At 39.2% G+C, this 26793-nt stretch overlaps 1 protein-coding gene across 2 annotated transcripts in view; it reads right to left on the bottom strand.

The window, feature by feature from the left end:
- Positions 1-26793, bottom strand: part of PLPP4 (phospholipid phosphatase 4) — a 49953-nt gene that overhangs the window by 22497 nt on the left and 663 nt on the right. Inside the window, exons 1-4 of one of the 2 annotated variants that reach the window (XM_014945193.1) lie at positions 26648-26784; positions 7100-7208; positions 3609-3699; positions 182-245 (exon numbers count right to left, since the gene is read on the bottom strand). In XM_014945193.1, coding sequence (XP_014800679.1) covers positions 182-245; positions 3609-3699; positions 7100-7208; positions 26648-26703 — 320 coding nt within the window. In that variant the 5' untranslated portion in view covers positions 26704-26784. Of the gene's footprint in view, positions 1-181; positions 246-3608; positions 3700-7099; positions 7209-26647; positions 26785-26793 lie in introns of those variants that run through there. The other variant, XM_014945194.1, reaches the window with a different exon arrangement.

Below are 26793 nucleotides of genomic sequence, written 5' to 3'. Positions count from 1 at the left end.
CCACAGCTGGATGTCAGATAATGAAGTTGTACAACACCTGCACCAGGGAAAGGACAGCTTCCCAAGGGCCTGTTCCAATTCAACATCCAATTCAATAATCTTTTTATTAAGATGTATTTGTCAATCTGTCCTCGTTTCTCTTAACAGTTAAAGCTATCATTTATAACATGACAAGACTTACCTTCCCACTATTAATTTAATAGTATTTGTGCAGACGCCATTCAGAGCTAGAGCCAAGGAAACAGCTACAAAATAGAATGAACAAACAGAACAATAATAACCTAAATACCAAGCTATAAATCGCAGCATTACAGCATTTGATTTAGAGACTGAAACCTTTACTGGACTGAAAACTGAATGATCTTTGCAGCCTACTGTTTCTCGTATTACCCAGACTAAGGACAGACACCAGAGCATCATAACAACCACATGACTGACTTTCTTCTGCTTTTACTCTTGAGAAATCTTATTTCTTTATGCAAAGCCAGTTTTCCTATTATGCCATTTTCACAGCCATAAATCATCAGATGGAAACAATTGTTAAGGAAGCAAGTAATGTGTTTATCAGTTTTGCAATTTACTAGATGAAAATCTTACGCTCTTTGGGTCAAGGAAATTTTCTGTATGGACCTGTACCTAAAATAGATCTATACAGGCATGTGTGTGTGCATTTCATTATGTATGTACGTATGATGCAATTAAACAGTCTACTTTCAGGCTAAATAATCGCCTTTTGGCTAAAACTAGAACTGGGTGACTTTTTAATTTTTCTGTAAAAAGGATGTGGATGATTTGACTAAAAATCTTGACATTTTCCCCTTACATTTGCTCCCAGGATTAATAATTTTTCCCCCAAAAATTGCAGTAATAAACAGGAACTGTCATAGTAGGCATGTCTGAATCATCGTTTTTATTTGTACTCGCACACTGAGTCCTTAGACTTTCCAAAGAACCTCATCTAAAGCCTGTGGGGATCTCTGCCTTGATTTCAGTGGCACTGGGATCCAGTCCATACACTCCTTTTAGATTAAAACTGATTTAATGTTGCAGTCTACACCGTAGCTCCCTATTACAACATAAGAGCCACTGAATTTTATTTCCTGTCAGAAAAAAACCACACAACTATCAGGCAAATCTCTGATTTCCAGCAGAACAGTTACAGTAATATAACTCTTGATTGTGACAGCTACACAAGCTATTTTCTCATTGGACTGCTGCCCCCGATGCTGCACTTCGGCAGCACTCATCATGTCTCCATAAAATCTTTGCCTGAGGATATAATAGATCATAAAAATGTGTGTGTTATAGGATCTATTTTTCTTTAAAAAAAAAAAAAAAGGGAGGTCCTCCATCAAAGCAAAAACAAGGGTTTTCTCAGACTATAGCCATAGCTGCCAGCAAAAATAAAAGAGCAAGTCAATCCTTGAGACACTGACATTATTCAAAAAAGTTTTCCACTTTCAACAGCTATGACCACAGTGACCACTCAATCCCATGCTCTCTTTTTCCTCTCAATTATTTTCTCTCAGTTATTTATGGCGATTGCATGGTGAACTGAAATTTTCCACAGTGCCAAACGCATCTGACCAGCAACGTCACAGCACTACATTCCCCTTTTTAAGAAATGGGAACTGTAGAGATATCTGCTTTCTGAGCTATGTGGCAAAGTTTACTCTTTTAGTCAAGCTTTGCCTTGACTGTTCATTGCATACCTGCATTTCACTGCTGTATGTTCCCTACAACAGCAATCCAAGTATCAAACGACAGTGGGGATGGGAGGTGATAAACAAATTGCATCCGCTCTCATTTGTTTCCCTTTAGGAAAGATTCATACTGCCCACCAAAAGTCATAGAATCCAGTCAGTAGGAAGAGGTAGGCACTGAATCACCTTTATATTAATTGCTATATGAGGGGCAAATCATTTTCACATCCTTTTAACCTCTGATCTCTTCTACATATGATGCCTAATGAAATTCACCTTTTGGGGGGACTTCCTGATCATTCCTGATGAACATTGTGCCAGATTTCAGCAAACCAGTAAAGGTTCTCCACTGTTAATAAATCTTTACATCAGCTTCACATCACCAGATGCATTAATATGCTTCAATATGTTAATATACAGCACACTTGAACGTAATTAAACCGCAAGAAGTTCCACACTTATGGCATGCACTGAACAGGGATAACCTGCAGAACAGAACATCAAGGCTGGGGTTTCCTTAAAGTCTGGGTATGAAGAAGAATTCTGGGGATGATGGCAAGTTTTCTCCTGGACGTTATAAAGGGAATCATAACAGAGGGCAAGAACAGCAGAAAAAAATTAATGTCTCTTTAGAACAAAAAAGTGAGAAACTAAACCAAAGCTCCTTTCCTTCTTAAACAACAGAAATTGAAACTCAGAACCATGAAAAAAAGTGAGAAACTAAACCAAAGCTCCTTTCCTTCTTAACAGAAATTGAAACTCAGAACCATGCCTGTGTGCAATCAGAGGTACTTCTACTGAATGGATTTCTCAGTAAAATGTCACTGTAAGACATTTCAGGGCTCACTACAAATGACTGGCAGCAACCAAAACAAAACTAGGATCTTTTCACACTTTTGTTAAAGCAACTGGAGAAAGACCAAGCTATGGGAACACAGCCTTGTCTAAAAAGAAAATATTTCAAAAGCAGATACATAGTGCCACTTATATCCTACCTAGCTAGGACAAGGCCGAGTATCAGTTTGACCCTGAAATCTAAGGGCCAACAAATTAAAGCGTAAATTAGCCAGCAAAACAGAATTTCAGAATTGGGCATATTTCAAACATACTGCTAACAAAAACATTTGCAGTTCTTAATGCTTCAAAGAATCCTCTGCCAGTGAAAGCGCTTCAGTCAGTTTTGGTCTCTGGCAATCTCTATGTAAAAAGGATCTGGGCATATATCACTAAAAGATTTCAGAAGACAGGCGCAGCCAGAATTAGCTGGAACAGTTTTAGACTTACCATCTTCCTTGTCTATCTGCTCCTCTGCTCTCAAAGCTGCTGCCTACAACTGTAATTAGACTTCTCCCATAGCACAGCCCCAGCAGTTCACAGCCCAGGATTAAGTGCACATCTAACTCCACTGGCAGTTTAAGAAGAAACATCAGCTTGTGATTAGAAAAACTGAGCCACGAGCAGGGATTTTGCAATGGGGCACAGTAAACTCCAAGAGAAGGTCAGAGATAACAATGAGAGGAGTAATTTCCTACACTAAGCAGCTGAATCTCACAGGACTTTCCAGTCAAAGCCTTAATTGAGAATAGCTGCAGGTATAAATAAGAGGTAAGTAATAGATTGGCTGTGACAGAAAAATATACATCTGAATGGTCTCTCAGATGGTCTTGTCTTTGTTGATCGAGTTCTGGCCCTTTCTAGCTGGATTGTGAAATTAAGGTACAGAATTTATACATTTAGAAACATACATAAAAACAAAGGCTTTTGTGAGATGGCTTGCAACTAAAACAAACACTGCAATGGACTGAAATAGAGACAGGTTTTCTTCAAGGCTTAGACCAACTGTAATTGGAATCAATCTCTGAGAGCTATCACACATTTTCCATCTTGAAGTATGACATACATTACCTAAGAAAGCCTCTTTAATTTCAGTCTTGTCTGTTCGCCGGATTATTTTCACCACAAAAATGACTGCAAGTGGCGTAAGGAACGAAATTGCCTGTAAGAGATAACAAATATCATGTGTGAGAGCATCAATTCCTTTTCAGTCCAGCTGATTAATAATTAGTTCCAGTTAGCTCCATTTAAACTGGAAGGCTGAATGATCTTTATCAAACTCCTGACCTTAAGCAAAGTGGGATGATTTGTCTTTGCAACTACAGGGCAACGAATACATTAAAATCGTAATATAACTGTGGGTTATAATTGATTTGTAATTGCCTGGAGCTGCATTTAAAATGTCAGCTTCATAAATGAAAAAGCAACAGCCTATAAATCCCACCAAATTCATGCACTGATTCAGACAGATCATATACACTTCTTCCACCCTAAGCATTGTTCAGAAGGCAGCCCATCCAGGCTCTGCTCTCAGTGAGACTCTATTAAACATAAAAGGCTCTAGCACCGACTTCCTAACATTTTAAAATGCTCTTTATTTTACTTGCTGTCTTTATTGAGGCTGAACGGTGCCTTACTTCTTAAACAGCCCCACTGAAATAAAAAACAGAGGCAGGACAGACATGCTATGTCCAAAAAATTGTGACTCCCTTCTTTTTATAATACAGATTAATGCCAGTCCTCATTTTATGCTTTTAGAATACCTGAGACGGCAACAACATGAAAATGCACTGTGTTTCCTGTTTTTATAGAGCATCTTCGACCAGATTCCCCTCACCCACATTTGCAAAATATTACCAAACGCAGTGAGTCACACAGATTAAAACACAGTCTGGAGTCTGCTCCCCTTTTTTACATAAGGAAGGCAGGCACCAGTTTTTGTGCAAAAAGATGTACCATTTCCATTTAAAACTCCCTTCTATCTCCAGCGGGTGAGATTCAAGTTCAGATGCTAGTGCCACGTTACTGCACCAGAAATGTTCACTTCTCTCTGTCCTCAGCAATAGTTTAATTTCTGCTTTCAGAGAGTGAAATAATAAAAAAAAAAATGGTTAAAGAAAAATCTAAAATTATTGGTTTCACTCTAAAAAGTAAGGATTGCTACCAGAAAAGAAGAATGATATCTGCATTCCATCGTTGAAGAACATGTAGAAATATAGCCAGGCTGACAGGCTTATAGTGATGGTTTGATGGAGTCAGAAATCTTTTGAACAAGCAGGAACAGCAGAAAATATCAATAAAGAATAGAATTCAAGTGGCAGCTTGTTCCAAGCCACTTCACAATCAGTCTTCAGAAATCTGGTAAAACCGCCGATTTCCTCATTTCACAAGCATATGGATTTTTGAGTGAGATGAAGAACTCTTTGCATTTGCAGTACATTGCTGTTCCTTACACAAAAGCATTAACTGGAAGGTGTTTTTCATTCTGCGGCAAAATGCACACATACAGAAAAAGTTTGACTTTCTAAAGGCTCCTTTTTCTTTATTTCGTGAAAAAAATTCTGTATGGCTCATATCCAGAACAGATTTGGCAACAGTCTAATGAGCAACAGTCTCCTCCGACACATCTCAGCGATGTTTTCTTTTCCAGCAGTGAAATATTCCAACACTGCCGTGCTTTTGTGAAACACGGACAAAATCTCTCTCATTCATTATTCATCCTGGCAAGCCAGAGATATACTAAAATTATAGGGACTCCCACATATTTCCATGCATTCAAGAGAAGCTGCCAGTACCTTACACTTTGCAAGACAAGGAATATCTACTGACAGAGAGACACAAGGAGGCTCAGGCCTTTCCAGTCCTGGGGGCTTGATTGCTGCCCATGCAGAGGTCAGCTTTGTCCAATTTGGATCTGGATTTGGAGTATTCACAACATTTCTCTTGAATTCAAAAGCTCACAGCCTATAAAATAATCCAGCAGTTCATAAACTCTTAGAGATTGCTTTCTGGTCAGCCATTGCCATGTTTCAATATCAGAGTACAACTCTGGTGGCAAGAAATTCTTTACATAAGGAAAGATTGTGATCAATGCCAAAGATGAATTTTTCTTCTTTTTAAAGGAATAAGTAAAACAGTTGGAAATTATCTATGTTTCTTCATTTAAGAAGCTGTTCAGTGAGTTACTGAGTTGTCAACGGCCTGAGCCAAAAAGGCAACACAGACAATACAAACGTTACTGACTCAGAGCTGCCTGGAAGGTCCACCTGCATAAACTCATGCCAAAAGTTGGCTCTGTGGGAAGTGGTTAACAGGGAAATGCACTACACTGACATCCCAGAATTGTGCTTCCCCATGGATACTGCCTAGAGAACAGAGGAAGGACCAATGATAATATCAAATGGTTTCAAAAACAGTTTCAGCGCTGCAGCAAACTAATGGTCCTTGAACTTTTCAGTTATGAACACAGATCAGATAAACCACGTAGCAAGGTAATCCTCAGCCTAAGGAGAACTGGAAGAATTAATCAGGGATGCATCAGGGGAAGCATGCTCAGGGAAGCATCTTCAAGTTGTTCCTTACTTAATTAAAAAGTTTCCGTAACCAAAGGCCTATGCCTTTAAAAAAAAATTTAAAAAAAAAGAAAAACATTGAAGACAAATGACAAAGCTGATTTGCACTTATTCTGAATTCAAGCATTAATCTGGAAAAGTAAAATCCTGGCTCCACTGAAGACACAGGAAAAGTTGCTTTGATGTAAGAGTACTAGGATTTGACCTCCTCTGCCATGCCCATTCCTAAAAAATGTCAACTTTGGTGAAGTTTTTGCAAAGACTGACCTACTTGTGTTTATTGGCTGAACTATACCCATAATTTCTTAGCATTTCTGTAGCGTGTATCTTCCTGCATGCTTATATATGTAGATTATTACTATTGTTAATTATTGCTAGTGAAGGTTATCAAAATGAGGGATTTTGATAACCAGACAAACCATCAAAATCAGACAGACAATCTGTATGTCAACGTGAGCTGTCCTGGGGAGAGCCACCAGAACAGTGAGAGCAGAGCAGCTCTACGATATATTTAGTATACTTATCAGCAGAAGATAAACAAAGATTTTTGTCTACACAAGGGGAAAAAAAAAAAAAAAAAAAAGTATTTGGAGGCAAATACCTCAGGGCTTAACAAGCCTAAAACAAATAGGATTTAAAAATTTAAGCACTTAACCTAACAAGAGCATAGCAAGGTTATGTCAGGTCACTCAGCCAGCTAATTCAAAAAGTTTCTCTAATCATTTCTCTAGCATCCCTCTACGTTAACACTAGCTTAAGTCTTGAAGTGTAAAATCAACATTCATCTACTGCGTCACCAGGTAATGCTGCTTTTTTATAAACTCCCCACGATTTTCTGCATTTTGCCATTTTGGACATCTTTGATTTAGAAAACAATTGTCACTAGAATTCAAGGAACATCCTATAGTCTTGAAAGGTTTCTAACCGCTTATCAAATGAAAGTGTACTTAGTTTACAGCCATCAATGACCAATAATCCTTTACTACTTACAAACATAAGACGTGTAGGTATGTTGTCTGATTGCACCAAAGGATTTTTATACAGCCAGATCTCCTCTGGCTGGATAACCCGCTGGAATGGATCCAAGAATTCTGTAAAACTGAAAATATAAATTAAAGATACAATTTTTTCACAATCTGAAAAAGTGACCAAACCCCCCAGAAAAGTCCTGCTGATATAAAACTTCCCCCAAAGTTAATTATGGTATATTATGCATAAATTATCCTTATAATACATTGCTATTCTACCTCACTGCTTTTTAGTAATACAACCTACATAAATATATGCTTAGGAAAATGATTTTTAAAAGTCTATATTCTACAACTTTATAATCTTTCCATAAACTTCACTGCGGAGAACAAATGGCCATTTTATTTTTGTGGGAAAAGTGTGCAAAGAATATTGTGGAATTAGAAAAGTCACATGTAGCAGATGTTTTACGCTGAAGAAATTATACCCCATATTGAATACAAAATGTATCTTTCAAACGTCAAGATCCAGACTTTGAGGTATGACAGTTGTATTTGCAGGATCACAAAGCAGGGAGAAAGAAGCAGCCCAGGCAATTCCTTCTACTAATAGAACAGATAACTTTAGAGATTATCTCCAGGAGAGACTTACTCCTAAAGCAGGAAGGGCTCATAGAAACACATTTTTTTTCCTTTTTCAGGGTCAGTATTTTGATTTGGCTCTCAAACCTAAGAAAAATCTAGCTCTACCAGAAATGTCTCATTCCCTTTTAATTTCACTCTCATATCATTTAGCTCTCTTAAAACAAACCAACCTATAACCAACCAATCAAGCAAAAAAACCCAACCCCCCCAGTTTTGTAATAAAGTTATTTTGAAATGAAGAGCATCAAAATAAAACGCTGAGGTTACATTGTTATATAGAAAGCAAGTTATTTGTGTGGGGAACTTTTATCCAGCATTGAAAGAGGAAGCAGGAATTGTGATCTTTAACTGTAGTAAGAAGTTTCAAAAGCTTTTTAGGACTACATATGTTGTCTCTCTTCATCTAAACCACACGCCTTTTTTCACAGAGTCCTTCACTTTCCTTAGCTTTGAAATTGTATCAGACTTCCTGGGAAGTTTTCCCTTTATATTACTCACATCAGAGCTAGTTTACTAGGGCTCAAAGAATGGCTGCTGAGAGAAGACACAGGGACCAGTTCTCTGCAGATTGGTTTCACCTCATAAGCCCACGGAGCCAGAACAAAGGTGCAGTGCCCCAAAGTATTTTTAACTGTAAATTTCCCAAAGCCAAGGCCTTTAAACCCCTCCAAAACCAGGTTTTATATAAGTAACAGCTACAACAATTGGCTTTGTAAATAGAAAAAGCTCAAAGCACTTTGTAAAGCAGAGGAAAATTAAACCATATTTATACAACCTTCCACTGTGAGGAAGAGTTCTCAATTCTAGCCAGGTCAGTGATTTCCTAAACAACAGCAAGCCTTATCCAGTCTTCTGGGTCTTAGAAAAAAATCTTTATTTTCATCGTTTCTCAGTATTGAGCAGTTGTTCTTTGTTTTTAGACTGTAGTCTATAATCTCTGCATTAGTTACAGTCTCCCACATCCCCAGCCCAAGCTACTACTGACCCCCTTCACCCGAGCAAACTCAAACTCCCACTAGACAGAAGCTACAAAACTCTCTCTACTGAAACGAGCCCAACCCACCTCTTCTTCCTAAAGGAAAACAACAAAATCTGAAGATGAAACAAGACAAAATCAGTTTTGTTACTTGTACCAATTGTTATGTTTCCCTTGCTGGCTTACATGGACAACTAGATTCCTCTGGAAACTTAAGGAGTCTAGTATTGCAAGGAGAGCATTTACTATTATACTCAGCTTCTTCAAATCCAGAGTCTTACCCTGCTCTCCAAAGCAGGTGCAAGGTGAATTTCAGAAGCATCATAACACTTTGCTTCAGTGTTTTCAAGATGAAAACTTACATCTTTTTTAAGTTTAAAAAACAATGGCTTGTGCAAGACGTAAGAGAGGGAAACATTTCTAAAGACGACCTTTTCCAGGAAATAAAACACCTCGTATATGAAAAATTCATTTTACAATTTTTCTTTTCAACTAGAAAAATAAAGGTTGATTTCTAGACAATTTCTAGACATCAACTTTGTTTCCAAATTTCAACTGAGAGTCCTCAAGTATGTTACTTTTACTTTCAGCCTTTAAAGACATTGAAAGAAGCTTGGATTTCTAGACATCAACTTTGTTTCCAAATTCCAACTGAGAGTCCTCACAGCCTTTAAAGACATTGAAAGAAGCTCAAAGCAAGAAACTGCTGGTTGAAAGAGTTCTGTAGCCAAGTAAAGTCACAAGCCCAGCTGTGACATCCAACACGTGTCACTTGGGAGATTTGAACAGCAAAGTTCACAGCTATACTGGCCAGGACTTAACATTTGTTATGGAGATGTAATACAGGATCCATGGCCAGGAGGTGCTTCATCGCTCTCATGTAAACACACATAAATAGATAAGCACACGCGTCCCTGGGCATACAAGAAATTAAAGAAGCTAGCTGAGTTTCAATGACTGCATCTTTCAGCCAGTCACATCTTTTCTGACATACTCCCTCAGGTATCTGCTGCTCTGATGACTGTTTTGAGGCAGTTCTCTTCTAGACAATTTCTAGACATCAACTTTGTTTCCAAATTTCAACTGAGAGTCCTCAAGTATGTTACTTTTACTTTCAGCCTTTAAAGACATTGAAAGAAGCTTGAAGCAAGAAACTGCTGGTTGAAAGAGTTCTGTAGCCAAGTAAAGTCACAAGCCCAGCTGTGACATCCAACACGTGTCACTTGGGAGATTTGAACAGCAAAGTTCACAGCTATACTGGCCAGGACTTAACATTTGTTATGGAGATGTAATACAGGATCCATGGCCAGGAGGTGCTTCATCGCTCTCATGTAAACACACATAAATAGATAAGCACACGCGTCCCTGGGCATACAAGAAATTAAAGAAGCTAGCTGAGTTTCAATGACTGCATCTTTCAGCCAGTCACATCTTTTCTGACATACTCCCTCAGGTATCTGCTGCTCTGATGACTGTTTTGAGACGGTTCTCAAAGCATTGAGACTGATGGATATGCCAAGGGATGCCTTGAAGCAGAGACACGTTCTTCAACATATCTAGGCCTTGAAGCATCTCCACTAACTGCAAAAAACAAACAATACACTAATATTTATGGTTCAAGGTCATCACAGTATATCCGTGCACCAATGCAGTTTCGGCTAATGTGTCACATTAAACCAGAGATATAATTAATTTGACATTAAGACATTTGACATTATGAGCAAATGCCAACAAGGTTGAAAGTTTGGGGCTCTTCTTGTTCTTTTGTCTCCTGTCTCCTTGTTATGTAAGAAAACTAAGAGTGAAGTATAGTTGTTTAAATCTGAAGAAATTAAACAAAAATAAAATTTATAGTTCTCACATGAATCATATTACGACACTGCAAATACATACTAAGTCATAAAATTTAATTCCTTTAAGAGTAAAATAACACATGTGCTAAAGAGATGAGTAACATAAATAGAATCCGATTCCAATTGAGGACTGATTTTCTGAGTAGCCATTATCTTTTAACTGTTCTAAAGAAAGATTCATGTAAAAAAAAATTATCATTGACATCAATAATTATTATTATTTTATTTAATAACAGCAGTTTTGTATCCACTACATACTAAATCTGATTATGTATCCATTTCTTCCTCTGACTTGTGTTCTTCCCAGAACTGTGTTCAAATATGCTGAAACATAATACAAAAAAAAGAAACAAATACAAAATTGCTGAAACCTGGTAAAATCACTATTGAAGGAGGAAAATAAAAATAGATGTAGAAGGTGGCGGATCTTGCCTGTGCGAATGATAAAGAAATACAAAGTAAACAGTTCAGGGAATGTGACTATATAAAAAGAATTATTTTTTTTTTATCTTCAGAAAAAGCTCAGCTGCTAATTAAATTTTTATGCCAAGACTCATAAGAGAACAATTCTCTTTTTTTTTTTGAAGCATCACCAATGGGAGACTGGATACGAGATTTCACTAGCTTGCAGGCAATTCCCTTTGTACTCTATTAAACAATCATGAGGACATACCGGTTTCTAAGCTGCCTGACACTTAGTGATTTACGTTCCTTCGTCCTCACCAAAGTACAGTCTATTACTATTCATAAGCCAGCACAAGCTTGTTTAAATGACTAGATGTTATTAGAAATGAATTTAATCCTTGGATAAAGAAAACTGGTTTCTAGACATTTTCTATCATGGCTGAAAATACAAACTCAATCATATAATATCCCCTGGTAGGAGGGGGGCAACTTGGGAAGCTTACTTCGTATTACTACATGAAATTTTAGTATTAGCTTTTTGACCTTACATTTTCTGCATGTTTACATACTCATCCAACGTTTTTAACAGTTTAACAAGCAAGATTTTGAATGCTTTGGCCTGTTAACAGATATTTAAGGTATAAAAGGGCTTCCATTAACTTCAAGAGCCTTTAACCGTGACTTTCAAAGCAACCTAAGGGAAACAGGAGCCCTAATTCCATTAAATACATCAGTGAGGAACAGGTGCCTAAGTGCCTGAGGTTGTAGGTAGTAATGTTGGGATGTCCAAAGCAACACTACACTAAATAAAAATGTTCTTTTTTGAGGACACAGGCACATGGAGGTAACTTTATTACCATTTAACAGCTGTAGCCCTTCCAGATAATATCCATGCAAGCTCATCATCTCAATTTTCAGAGTAACAACATGAAATCACACCGAAGACATAGGGGCTTTTGTCCTGGTGATTTGGGGGACCTAGATATCTGCTCCATGAAAAGTGTTCATGGCCCACTGGAGAGTTAGGGAATGCTTCCTGGCTTTCAGCATCAAGTGAAGGATGTAGCGTGAGAGGTTGGTTTGATTTCTTTGGGAGGATCAGGTTTTTTTCCCTTCTGCCTTGTCTCTGAAGAACTTTTCTTCTTCATAGATGCAGGCCAGGGTTTTCTCAAGTAACAATAGTTCAGAAAGGAGAGGACAGAGAAGTACATATGGCACGACAAAGCACCAGAAAAAAATGGACATGAACTCGTGGTTGTGATACTCAGTCTTTCATACCAGACATCTAATGACCAATGCTCCTCTCTCCTAAGCTTCATCTGCTGATAGGCAGATCTGATCCTAAAATGGCTTTGTATGCAATTCCTCATTGGAGCAAGTAATGAGGAGATAGCAGGTGCTCGTGAACCGCTTGTACAAATAACCTCTGAGGGTTTGTGGAAAAAAAGGCTTGGCTCTGACCACATTCAGACTGCAGAACTCCCTGGGAGCAAACTCCCCGCTGCCTCTCCCTCAGAAACAGGGTAGTTGTGACCGTGCTACTGGAACTGCATCCTGCACTTTCTTACATGGATATTTCTTTGAGTATTCCCCAAACCAGGTCTCAAACCTAGTAGTAAAAGCTTTTATAGTGTACCTGCCATGTTAAATTGTGCAACCAGTTGTCCCGATGCTACAAATGCATAATTATGAGCAGCATCTGTACAGGTTGGCCTAATTACAGGGTCCACACACAATACATCACTAAATGAGAGAGTCTCACACAACAGATACGCAGCCCCAGCATTTTGACTGAAGAGCTGTAAAGTAGAACACATCACAGGGCTCAACAGCTGTGGAGATAAGAAAATTATATTCTGAAAGACAGAACTTGCTTCAGGGGTTTCCAACAAGTGACCTGGGCTAAACAGAAACAGCTCGGTGTTTACATTGGCTGGGTACATTGCACTGAACACTGTTTATTCACATTGCCTTTGTTTGCATTTGAATCCAAGACTTTGACTTATCCATTCTGAAACATACTAATGGTAGGAAAAGCATTCAAATCATGTCATTTGCTATACCTAGAGAGAATAAATTATTTTCATGCCATGAGAAGACCTAGCCTTGTTTATTTCCCCAAGGAAAATAAAATAAAATAACTTTTTTATTGGTTATTTTAGGAACTCCTGCAAAGACATACAAATTATGAAAAGCTTGAAATGGTCTGTGGCTGGAATGCAAAACTAACAGAGCTGAAGCAGACAAGATAGCTATGAGGTGAGATAAGAAACAATGATTGTGGTTTATCACCATCATTCTACTCACCACATGAACACTGAAGGAGTTTAGTTTCTGAAATGCTACTGTCTGTGTGTATTATCATGAGATAGCTTTGTGTTAGCACAGAAGTCAGCATAAGGAAAGAGATCTGAGCCATTTATTTTCTATTGTAATTTGGGAAATCGCCAGTTCCTCAGCCATTGAGAAGGGAATTACGTGTTGGGGTACAAAGAATATGACCAAGGCCCAATTGTTATCGATCAACTGCAATTTTACCAAGGAAGAAGCTGACATGAATTAAAAATATAACTTCAATAACAAACTCTAGTTTTGACAGAAAAAGAAACTTTCCCTCTAGTTAAGGCACAAGACGGAGAATCAAGAGATTTGATGTTTTTCTGCCACTGTTTTGCAATGCAAGGCAGGGGAATTCATTCCAGCAAGAAGCACGAGTATCAGTATCAAAGCAGGACTCCTAATGCTGTAGTCTGATCAGTAACTGGACAAGTATAATATAGGCCAAGCATACACTGCTGAAAAGCATTCAAGTAGGAAAGCAACAGCTTCAGCTTCTCCCCGGAAATCAAGAGTAAAGAGTTAAATTCAAAAATATATTAGAATTTATATTGCAGTAGCTATTGATTGCTTAAGAAGCATGTACATGAGAACAGAAATTAATATTTTATTGGTTCTTCACCGACTTTGATAGAAATGAGATATTATAACCAACATCTTGTAACTGCACTAAAACCAGCTCATTAAGTAATTTACATTCACACCAAGAGATACAGAAGCAGCTGTATCAATAAATTATCTCTACCTTTAACAGCTAAAAATTTTTGTTAGTCAAAACAATGCCATGCCATGTATACACCTACCACTTCTGATTAATTAATCTATAAACCTAATATGGAACTTTATTGGGTTTGAGCATCCTGCAGGACACAGGGTAGTTAACATTCATCAGGAACAGCCTACAAACCTAATTCAGAAGCTGTTTTTATTGCTACAGAATTTAGAAGATCTGATGCCTCTCTTCATTTGCAGTAACCTTCTATTTGTTGGCAAACATTTACAAAGACTGAGAGGAGTATTGGCAGAAAGTAAGTGATAAGAAAAAAAAAAAGAGGCTTCTTTCTTCAGTCCCTATTCAGTGTCCAACACAGCTCTGGGAATAGTGCTATTTGATATCAAAACTACAGAAGTTTAAAAAATGCTAAGGTAGAAACAAAGCCTTCATACCACTTCCTGATATCATTTGATATTCTAATCTGAATGTATACAGCTTTCCCCACTTTTAATTCTGTGGGTGCATGTTTATGTAGGGAGGATTCAGAAGTCAATGGAATTAGATCCTGGGACTGATAAGGACAAAAGGAAGGGGCAGGATTTTTTTTTTTTAATTTAAGGTCACTGGCAAGTAGACAACTGGTTCTCAAGTGTAGGTTTGGCTTCAGATGAGTCACTATCACTTGATTTAAAAGATTTCTGAATATTTTAAATTAGCTAGCAATTGCAGTGATACATTTAATTAGCACATATGCCCACATTAGCCCTTCAGATATACAAGAAATCATTTTGATTAAGAAGGGATTGAAAATAAGTTCTGATGCAGTTTTAAAAATATACATATTACCCAGATGTGCTGAAAGGGGAGAATTTCCCGTATCTTTCTTCAGTCTCACTAGCAAGTTTCCTACATTTGCCTCGTATATCCACTGATTTCATAGATATATTTCTAGGTGTGACTTCTTCCAAAGATGAATGGCCACCCTCTTCACTCTCCTCCCCACAGCTAGTGTCACATCCCAGGCAGGGTGAGCTGTACTGTTACATGGTTGGCCAACAGAGCCAACCATGATGCGAGACAGGTTCTTCAACCAGAGCATGTCTAACATGATAGAGCCTGTGCCAGTCGGTGTCTCCGATTGATTATTGAGCCACTGGATCCTTCTCTGGCACAGCATCTGGGGCTGTATTTATGAAGGTTTCATCAGCTGTGATCTGCTACAGCTCGTGCCTTGAGCCACACGTACCCACTACTGAATATACAGGCAGAAACAGGTTAAAACCAGACCAAACTCCTCTGCTCAGATTTTCTCTTCCTTCCTTGGTCCAAATTCAAGAAACAATATGAATTAAATGAATCAGCAAGGAGGCAACAGCTGGGGAGGCTGGGCTCAGCTAAAAGCTCAGATCTTGAACAGCAATATAGATTCACAACAGGAATCCTGCAGCTTATGAAATAATATATAAATGATATCTAAATGTTCCTAGAATACCTAATATGAAATAGTGAACCAGCAAGCTTTTCACAATACTGAAAAAAAGAGAATAGCCTGGAGTTTTAGAATCTAAAGTTAATTTCTTTAGTACCTAAATTATAGCTCTACTGCTTTCTCAGTCCCTGGCACATGAACTCTCTCTGGGTAAACGATTTTCTCTCTGTGATATAACTCCAGTCATACTACACCTAAGAGGGAAGGGAAAGGATTATCTGAGCATGCACAAACAGCAAAAGAACAAGCAATTAACACAGCCAGACAGTTGTTCTCGTGTGCCTGAAAGAATCTGAGAACTTCCAGTCTTCACCAATGTTCTCCTTGCTCATGGGCTGAGCACTCAACGCAAGTACCACTGAATATTGCTGAGTATCATTATTGCCAGTATGAAGTGACTGAATCCAGAAAACTCCCACTCAACGGGAATAAAAATTGGTATCCAGGCATTAAACTACTTAACTAGCTCAGACACAACCTTTTCACCATCATTTCTTCCATACAGAAGAGGAATATTTGGAAATGAGCAAAGTGAAAAGAAGGAAGCGGGCGCAGTTGGTGATACTACCTCGCAGCCTTGAACAGAAGAGCAGGAGACAAGAGTGGCTATACCAAAACAGGAAAAAAAACCACCATGAAATGAGTCAAATTTAAAAATAAAAAACAAGCCAAAATATGTCAAACTTGCTTTGACCCAATAGTGAAAGTGATCTTTTGCTTGCTGGTCAGCAGAATATAAAATAAAGCATTCTGAAGCAAAAATTTATTTATTTCAGCATTTAGCTGCTCCAGAGGTGAAAAAGCCCTTCAGTTCTTGTGATCCCTGCTCAGAGGGAGCAGTGTCACAGCACTCCAAGCAGATGGCAAGAGGGTCAGAGCTGCTACTTATTATGTCAATGGACAACACTTCAGGCAATCCAGTACAGCTGCACTACCATAACAGAGATAATAAAAAGTGGTAGCCTTGCAGAAATAACTGACACCAACTAAGTGAAAACTATTGGCTACTGTTTTCATTGCATTTTCTCTCTTTTTAGTTAATAAAAAGCACGATTTATGGTATTGTTGCCTTTATGCTCTATTTTTATTAAATATACCCTATGATGGAAGGTATTTCCCAAAAGCCATTTCAGTGTATGCATCTGGGGAGAAGGAAGTAGAAAGAAAGGAAATCATCAAGGTATGAACACTGGTGTAGCCATTAGAAGTTTCAAAGCTGGCAGTCGCACATTATTCTAAAGCAAAATACAGAATTCATATTATAGGCTTAAATCACCAAAGCATGTATCTGAATGCAGAACCCAAACACACTACACACTACATTTTGCTTTGGATGCTTTTTAATGCTAGTTTTTATTACATCTCAAACTGTTTTCAGTTAAACAACTCTCAACAGTTCCTTGGACAACGATCCCAGCTTCACAGCAATGTGACAGAGCTGAGTAGACTGATGAAGTTTCTCCTGTTTTCACACTTGCATGCCACACTCCTATTGACTATAGGTTTGGACCTGAAATCAAAGTTGGGGGTTAAACTCACAGAGATGCTGAGTTCTCTTAGTAACCAAAGCTTTCCCTCTCAGTTATTTTTGTTCCCCCACCTCTCCTCCTCCAAAACTCCTTTTGTAGCTCACTGTTGCTTGAATAGCTCCTTAGTATTTTGTTCAGAACATGGTTTAATCAGTTGGAAGGGACAGCTTGGCCCTGGAAGCTTATTCAGGAGCAATCTCTGAAACACACTAGTGTGTTCCTCCATGCTGCAGCATCTCACCTCCACTCAGCCACTGCTCCCCACCCAATCTCTTTGAAATCCCCACATCAAAAACCTACTGCCACTTCTATACAAGAAAGTTTCTTTCTCGCTCACCCAGCTTTTTGCCATAACCTGAATTTTAATAATATGAACATGACTTGATGCTGCCAAGTTAGTCTAGAATACGTTAATTGTATGAATGTTTATGATTTGTACCCCATTCACTCTGCACCACTGTTCCCTTTAAACATACAATGGACAGACAGATGTGACCTTGAAAGAGGACCTGTATGACAGTGAAGCCTCTTCCCACAAAGCACTGGACCTGAGGGGTACAGGCTGAATAAAAGTGAGAATTAAGTTATATCAAACAAATTGTCCACAGCTAGAACTAAGTGCCAAAACACATTCTCAGATCGTTTTTTCAGACCAAAAACTCAGGAGCTGGTAAGGAAGTGAGAGAGGCAAGTACTACAGACAAATGTACAAGAGTTTCTTTTTGTGAACTTAAAACATTAAGTTTTTGTTAAGCAGAACGCACCATTTTAACTGAAATGAAATATTTGGGGGGAGGGAGGTATCCATTAAACTCATTTTAATAATCAATGTGTTTTAAAACCAAATTTTAAAATAAAATACTTCTGTATTAATAAAGATGCACTTTTTTTGGCCTAATTATTCAGTAAATGTAATACAAGTTTACAGGTTGTTTTGTTCCAGTTTTTCCTTCACAGTTGCTGTATGCGATGACTTCATTTTTCTCTGGGAAAAAGAGAGACCTCTCTAATGATATTCACAATCCAATCCAACTCTATGAAAATCACTCAATCCAAAAACACTTGTGTGAATAACTACATGTTCCAGAGCATTAATAATGATTGGGAAAAAAAAAAGATATAAAGATACAGTAATGGGGAATAGGAACATCACTTTTAGCATTTTGTAGCACTCACTGAAGTCCAATAGCAGTAGTTACACTCCCTCCCATGAAGCACCTTGGATCTAGATGAATGAAATTATTAATGACCTCTCTGCAGGCTATGAGAGTAGTCTGGCTATTAGATCTGTTCTCCCATTAGTGAAAATTGGCAGCTAATGAAAATATAACTGTTTATATCAAATGATCCTCTCCTCTGTTGTTTTCCATTTGCAAGGCTTCACAACACTTGGCAGGGAGCCACAAATCCTTCAAAGCTGAAATACTTCTGTGCTGACATTTTACACCTCCATTATAAATTCTAAAGTAGTAGTAAAACTTCTCACACGAAAGAGAGTAAAATGTTAAACCGCAGGACTGCGGAGTGAAACATTTCACCTCATCTAGGATTTCATTTTCCCCATGAACTCATCAATGCAGAACATTTAGAGTATGAGATCTGGACCAGCGCTGCCCTCCAGACAGATGCGAGCCATCAGCTTCCTCTCAGCCTTTGCTGAAGCATCCCCCGTGGAACTTTAAATTGGTAACACCGTTTCCTTTTCTGCCCATCATCATGGGCCAGAAGTCTCTTACAAGAAATTTGGCTTTAATGTCTTTCTGCTTTTCCCCACACGCTGGGACACTCTCAGGTGGTATAAACCCCAGTCCACTGAGTTGACCCGTGCCAGTTTACCAGGCCACCTCGTCTGTCTCCTCACAGCCACGCAGCAAAGCAAGACTTCATGTAAAACACTCCCAAGACACTTTAATGTAATGCTTTTTAAAATTTCCAGTGGTAAAGATTCTACTCATGCCTCAGGCAATCTATCACAGCGTTCAACAGTCCTTACAACCAGTTTGTGCTTCCCCACACTCACCCTCAGTTTCTCTTGCTACACGTTTTAAATCTTTCCTTCCCTGTACAATTCCCAAAAGGACAGGAAGAGCAGTTGCCTTCCTCAGACTTCTTTAAAGCACCTGTTTATATGCAAAGATTACTGCCACCTCTCCTCAGATTTCTAGATTAAACAGTTCAATTGCTTCTATTTTTTTCCCAGAAAAGGTGTTTTCTGTACCACTCTTACCACCTTTCTCACTCCTCCCCAATTCTCTGAAATTCACCTCCATAAGTAACCTTCGTCAGCCACTTACTGTGAAAACACTAGTTGTAAACCCTGTTACTCTAGCCTACAGTAAAACAAATCTCACTTACTGCTTTTTATCTATATGCCATTTTAATTAAAATTCAGTGGTATTTCAACAAGGGAAATATTTAGCCATTTGGATAGTAAAAGCTAAAAGTGTTTTGTAATGCAGAGAAATAAACAAATACGATACCAGCGACTGTGGCAATCTGATTTACAACAAAGAAACATTTCTAATGTAGTTTTCTGCAGAATCCTATAGATCAGTCAGAGTTTCTGGCACAGCAATTCCTTGGGGTCCAATGATGACAAATTTACTGTTTACAAGGCAAGAGAAAAACATGAATGGAAAGTACCTTAAAAACCAAGTACCTCTGAAAAGCTCAGCTCAAATGCCACAACTGGTAACAGCCTTGTCTCTTCTATGAGGACGATCACCTGTAAAACAGTTCTGCCAATTCAGAGACCAGTGAAGCTTTCCTTAATTATTCATTGGTTCCTGATGTTCATTAGTGGATCACAACCAATATTTTAGCCAGGGACACATATATTTGTCTCTAGCTTTCTCTCTTTGTCCACTAACCCTTGCCAATACAGATGCCGCACTTGGACATCCCCTGATCAGTATCAGGACAGTGCTCACTACACAAAAAAGTTACAACTAAACATAATCCTTAATCCACTTTCAGCATCAATAATTCTGCCAACTATTTCCAAGTACCTGCTTTTCAAAGTCACCAGCAGATTGGGACACTATAAAGATCTTCATTTACTGTGCCAGGTCGGAATGCATTCTCAGTAATAGGACTGTGCTTTTTATTAAACTCTTTGCCACAAGAAACACAGTCGTGCCCCAGCTTGACTGTGCTTAGATCAAAGTATAGAAGTCAATTTTTTAAAAGAAAAGTTCCACTTAACAAAAACCGTGTCAGTCTTAGTAGCATTCTCACTGTAAACTGTCCTCAATCAGGGCTGGGAGCAAATAAACACAAAGTTTATTGTGTCAAAGTGCCAAAGTCAGTGAGTAAATAGGATTCAACAAGAACAGACACAAAGTCACCATTTACTCCTCAAAAATCTGGCGCAGATGTTTTGGCATTTACAATAACATCCTTTTTCAGCATGTATTCAGCTGCGAGTTTAGCCATAGACATCAACTGTAAATCCCATCCTATTTACAGGACAATTAGAATTCCTGCTGATAAATCCATTTTTTCTCCCCTCCCCTCAAGACTCGGGGAAGACAAATGAAATAAGCTTAGTTCCACGACCTAAAAGCATTGACACAACAGTCTGTAAAAGTCTATCTTCTGACAGACCAAAGCCTGCAAAGAAAGACAGGTACACTTTCTCCTGAATAGCTGTTATCAAAGTCAGTAAAAACCTACCCTAGTTTCAATAAATAAAATAAGAAAGCAATGGAAACAGAAGTGTCGGGTCAGAGGAACGCCAAGTACCAAGTGCCTCTGTGTGCTTGGTGATATTTCATAGATATCGGGACAAGCACACAGTCATTTTGTTGTGTGTTTCATATTACAGTAGGTATAATAAGTATTTATGGCCTTTTGTTTTTACAGTAACCTCTCAAGGACACAGAGCTGAGCAGAGTTAAGATTCGGGTCACTCTGTGATATACCAGCTGCATTCAGGGAGTGACAGAAGCTCCATGGCATTCTAATTCTTCCATCACTTCAAAGGTATAACAGACTCTGCTGAGCACTGGAACAAGTCTGTTGCTTCCCACTGGAGCTCAATATGCAACCTTTGATATATGTTCTCAGATCCTAAGCACCAGAGAGTCTAAGGCCTTTTTTATAGCTAGTCTCTCCCTTAACTGTTCATCAACCCTAGGCAGTGAACTACACTTCAACCCAGGCCACGAAACTAAATCTTCCCCTCATTTTAGTTTCATCTAAATTATGATTTACAATACAGCATCTATTTTTCAGTGGGTTATTAATCACACATGTTGATGTTCTCACTTCCTACTACCATAACTGTTTGTGAAACTGACACTGAAAAAACCCCAAGCACCTTCAGTGGGTTTGGCTACTGTCCATATACCTCACGACAAAGAATTTAGCAATTAAATGAACAAAGGGTGAGAAAAAGAAGTATTACTCTCACTTTCTTGATGAGAAATTTGGGTACAGAGAAATGAAGCCCAAGACTTAAGATCAGAAGACAAAAATCAGGTTCCAAACAAAGTCAGAATTATGGGATACTCAAATCTAGAACATAGGACACACAAAGGAGAAGCAGCTCTTGTGGCCAAATACCTACTTCGTTTTGAAACGCTGAGCCAGAGAGCCTGGGCTCAAAAGGTACTTTGAAATCTTGGTCCAACTGATTTGTGTAATTTGGCAGTGTTTGGGTCAGCATGAGGAAATAAATCTTAATGTCTCAGACTGGCAATTTCTTCTCAGCTCAGTCTACCCTCCAAAAATCCAGCAGATAGGACAGAGAAAAGGCAAGTGCAAACTGTGGAAAGAGTAAAGCAGAATTGCAGCATTATGGAATTTCCTCAGCTAATTGATTTTCTGTCTGTGTTAAAAAGACAATACACAGCATCATTTAAGAAGGCAACATACACAGGATATCCAGAAGATCACAACCCACGACACAGAAAGCTACTTGAAAGAGCTTCCCATGCTAAATCATTTCATGCATATACAATATTAAGATTTTAATCAAGTTATGAAAACTTGTAAGAAACCCAACACTCAGAGTGAGCTTTTATTTACTTAAACCAGAGTATGACCATGGTGCAGACACGAAAGATGTCAGCATTAGTCAATACTGTATGCTCACATGTGTGTAATATATACACCTTAGCCTGCAGATAAACATTTATTCCCAAGGGAGGCTGCTAATGAGACTGTGCTGTAGGGAAGATACCCAATTACTCTGAATGACATTTATCTTTTAATCACATCACACTCACTGAAGAGCTTGAGGTTTGATGAAGCAATCCTTGAAAGACTGTCTTTTTAATCAATTAGACAGCTCTAGAAACGTCAGCGATATGCTGTTGACAACTCATTGGGCTAAATATACTACACCACACGCAAGGTCTCCTATCTTCCTACTAAGACAATAATGCGGTCTTCTAAACCAGATGAAAAAGTTTTCCTTGTAGGGGATGCCTAAAACAGAACAACATGTATTGTACTAAGAAAATAAGACATCCCTACTGGCAATTACAGGCTCACTCAATGAACCCTTTTTAGGACAGATGAAGAACATTGTTTTAAGGGCATTACTCCTGTGTAAAAATATCAGACCTGCTCACAAATCTTTTTACAATTGCCTTAACTGAATAAATCAAGTCAGTAAAAACAGAGCATCCAGTAAGTGACAAATGCCAATGTCCACATGGAAGAAGATGAAAGACTGGCCAAGTTTAACATGTTTTAGCATTAAGCAGGCATCTTAAGGTGCTCCAGGTCATAGGAATAAGTACCTAATGAAGAAAACAGAGATGCAGCACCCTAATTCAATCATTCTTCAAATTAGTGTTTGATTTTTTTCTATAAACAAGGCACATGCTCACAATTGTTATATTAAGCAATAGTCCATTTCTACTTGAGACCTTACATCAAGAATTTCACTTTAAAAAAATCCAGTTCTGTACTCGCACATTTATTTAATAAATAAAAAACTAAACAAACAGAAGTATAAGGTGATCCTTGATTAAAGTCAAGGTTTCACTGAAAAATAGTTGAAAACTGTGTGCAGTAACAACGTACTGGTCAAATTATAGCGCAAGAATTTTCTTTGCCTAGTAAGTAGGATCAGTTCAGCTTGTTAGGATCAGTTCAGCTCAGTCAGAAGATGCAAGTCTAAATATTTTGAAAACTAAAAATGAATTTGTTAATGTTAAGGAACAGGGGAAAACCATAGGTGAGAACAGAAATATCACTACTCTCCTTTGAGTTTGTAACTTGTGGCTTGAGAGCTCTTTTGCTGAAGGTACTCAAAGACCCTCTATTTACCTTCCCAATAAAGTGTGCAAGCATGTTTTTGACTCAAACAGTTCTGTTTGGTTTGTGGGTTTATTTTTTTTAACTCCTGGTTCTGAATTTCAGGCAGCTGTAGTTCTTCTAATAAATCTCTCCTAACTAATCCTTCCTCCAATAGCAGTAAATCCTGAGGGCTAAAACGCCCTTCAGCACAGATCTGTGTAAATGCACAGGCTTAATTTCAATACCTAAACCTAACTTTAATTGCCAAGTGAACACTCAGCAACTGCTAAGAACACATCATCTAGAACTGAGTCAGTTGTTATCATTATGCTCACTAATTGTCTGTTGAATTCATCCAAACCAATAAACAACCATCAAAAATGTGTATTACTTGGAATAGTGTACATTTGCATGACAGAAGAGAACTTAAATAACAAGTATAGATTTTTGCTTTGGTGGAGTGACTAAATTTAATAATTATGGCAACTGAGAGAAAAGAAGGTTGCCAGTCTTTTAAGTATAGAAGATACGGATGCTGTAAAATACATTCAAATTGGCAATACATTCAATTGCAGCAATCATCAACGTAAGTTTTCACACCTCCATTTTTATGAAATGACATTTATCACCAAGCAAAACTACAACATGGAATACACACCTTTTTCTTTTGCATTTTATGGTACAAAATGTGCCAGTATATTACTCTGAGTTATATTAATCAGTAGGTTGAAGCTGAAAAGACATCTGGGATGCACAGATGGTTCACAATTGACAAATAACTACGGAACCATTATCTTCAAGGTCAGATTTCTAACGCTACAGAGGTTGGTAGTGACCCCAAGTCACCAACACCTTTTCAGAATGAACTAATTCTCTTCAGGCCAGTTCCTGGTGGACATATACCTACGTCGTAGCTGGCATTCACATCAGAGCTGATCTCAGAGCTAGCCTCAACTCATCAACGTTAATGGCATTCCTTTTGAAGGTAGGTGGGAGCTGTAGAGCCTTTGCATTCCTAGAAACAGCTTCTGTACTAGAGCTTACATTGCTATTGCCTCAATTCCACCCCAAGGGCTTCCAAATTCACCAGTAAATGTTCAAACTTGAAGAGATATTTCAATGAACTCAACACTCCATAAAAATTCTTGCCCTGGCTGTCTACAAAGCCATAGAAAACACAGTATTTAAACCTCTATAACACGAAAGTTCCAAAATACAAGTAGCTGCCTCTTTGGAAAAACTGAGAGAAATGCTGAATACTATTTAAATAGCAAAAGATTACATTGGTGTTAAGATTATCTGAATATTAAAACTATTTTTTCTTGTCTAGCTAGAGATTATATTTTCGCAGCCATTACAAAGCGCAATTCTTCATAAAACTAAACACCAACCTGGACGTGGATTTAGAACGCTACACATTTGGTACTTGTAGATGACAATGAATACTTCAAATGACCTCTTACAGTGTCAGAATTATTCTCCACAATTCCAAGGAGGAAGAATCTTGAGCCATATGAAAATGTGAAAAGCGCTTGTGTAATCATTTGCCATTTAGCACTGGGGTGGCTCTCCCAAAAGCATTTCAGCGCTTGTGTAATCATTTGCCATTTAGCACAGTGGTGGCTCTCCCAAAAGCATTTTTTTTTAGTTATCCCTCAGTTGAATTTAGAACCACAGCATAAAGAATAGTGAAAGTTACAGAATATCCCTCAGTTGAATTTAGAACCACAGCATAGTGAAAGTTATAGAATGTTTCAGAGAGGAAATGAGGACAGAGGACAAGCATAACCTAGAGCTTACTACATAGAATGGGACATGATTTACACATCATGGCAATAAGCTATATGAAGACATCTCTTACTGGATGGTCTAAGTGATGAATTACACTTGCAATCATAATGAAGGGAAAGGTTCTGATGTAGCATCAGTTTCTGAGGTCTTTCCTCACCCTATAATTCCATATTCTCCAGAAAAGACTTCTGCCAAAAGGAATAGGTCTAATTCCCAAGTAAGATGCAACAGAACAGAAAAGTATCAAAGGTACAGGTTTTTGAAGGTATCAAAGTTTATCTGAAAAAGGAAGAGGATGACACTTAAAGATGTTGCATCAATATTCAAGAGAAGTGAGCACTGAGGAAAAACTCGAATGCCAGTAAATTGGGCAAGTTATTCATTAACCATGAGAGGTTTCCAGAAAGGAAAGCCTTCTGGTCTCACCAGCTGTAAGTCGGTATCACAGCTTAATAGATGCACTGCACTATCACTGCCTGCACCTGTGACCAACTGCATCCACCGTTAAGCAGACAAACGAGTCAACAGTAGAAGAATCTGATCTAGTTTCTGCGACACTTCAGAGATCACACAGATTGAGACTACCCATCTTTAAAGAACTGAAATGCAAACTTATATAAAGCGCTTAACTTTCTGTTGTCCAAACGCATGCAGAACATAAAGTGCCCCCAAAAGGAAACAGCTACAGCCCTGAGAAGAAAAGGGGAAGCTTTCCTGAAGTATACAATGAAAAGGAACACATACACTGCTTTCTCCTAAAGGCGGCAAAAAAGAGCGTTCCTGCAGCGACAGCCCCACTTCTTTCAGCAACCAGATTTCCATGACTTTCCTCCCTCCACACCAGCGTGGGGATGCGCATCTCAGACCCCCCCACAACCCGTTTTACTCCTCACGTTCAGCCCCAGGTCCTTCCCCAGCTCCAGGCACCGCCGCTGGGGTTCTCCCCCTCGGGGCGCCCGCCCCGCAGCTCACCCTGCGGGCTCCAGGTGCGTGTCTGATCAGACCTCACAGCAAAAACTCTTTATGGCCCAAACCAAAACAGAAGCAGGTTGGGTGGTTTGGGTTTTTTTTAAAATTTTTGGCGTTTTTTGTTTCGTTGGCTTTTGCACACTTCTCTCACAAACACTTTTTCCGACAAAAAAAAAAAAAACCCACAAAAAAACCAAAAAACTCCCGCAGGTGTTGGGCAAAATCCCAGGGCAGAGAGAGCCCCCCCCCGCTGCTCCCGCAACCGGGAAAAATTCCCCTTCCCCGACGGGGGGAACGGCGGAGGCTCCCCATGGCTCAGGGCTCAATCTCCATCGGGGGCTGCGGGGCGACCAGCGGCCACCAGCCCGCACCGGGGGGCGACCAGCGACCACAAACCCGCACCGGGGGGCGACCAGCCCGCACCGAGGGGCGACCAACGACCACAAACCCGCACCGAGGGGCGACTAACCCCGCACCCCGCGGTCCCCCGTCCCGCCGACCCCTCACCGCGCTCGGGTGTGAAGGCACCGGAGCGGCCCCGGAAAGTTGAGGCAGCCCCGGCGGTAGCCGCAAGAGCCGTCCCGTCCCCTTCATCCGTCTCCTACTCACACGAAGACCCCGAAGAGCAGGACCCGTATGCCGATCTCGATCGCCAGCTCCCGCATGGTGGGGTCCCGGCGGGCTCCGGTAGCCCCGCGGCGCCGCCTCTCATTCCCCGCTCGGGGCGGAGGCACCGGGGGGTGGGCTCGGTCGCC

This window comes from Calidris pugnax, unplaced genomic scaffold (assembly GCF_001431845.1).
Source record: "Calidris pugnax isolate Ruff unplaced genomic scaffold, ASM143184v1 scaffold89, whole genome shotgun sequence".
In the NCBI taxonomy this organism is placed as follows: domain Eukaryota; kingdom Metazoa; phylum Chordata; class Aves; order Charadriiformes; family Scolopacidae; genus Calidris; species Calidris pugnax.
The sequence above is the reverse complement of the archived record's forward strand: the minus strand, read 5'-3'. Positions and strand labels throughout refer to the sequence as shown.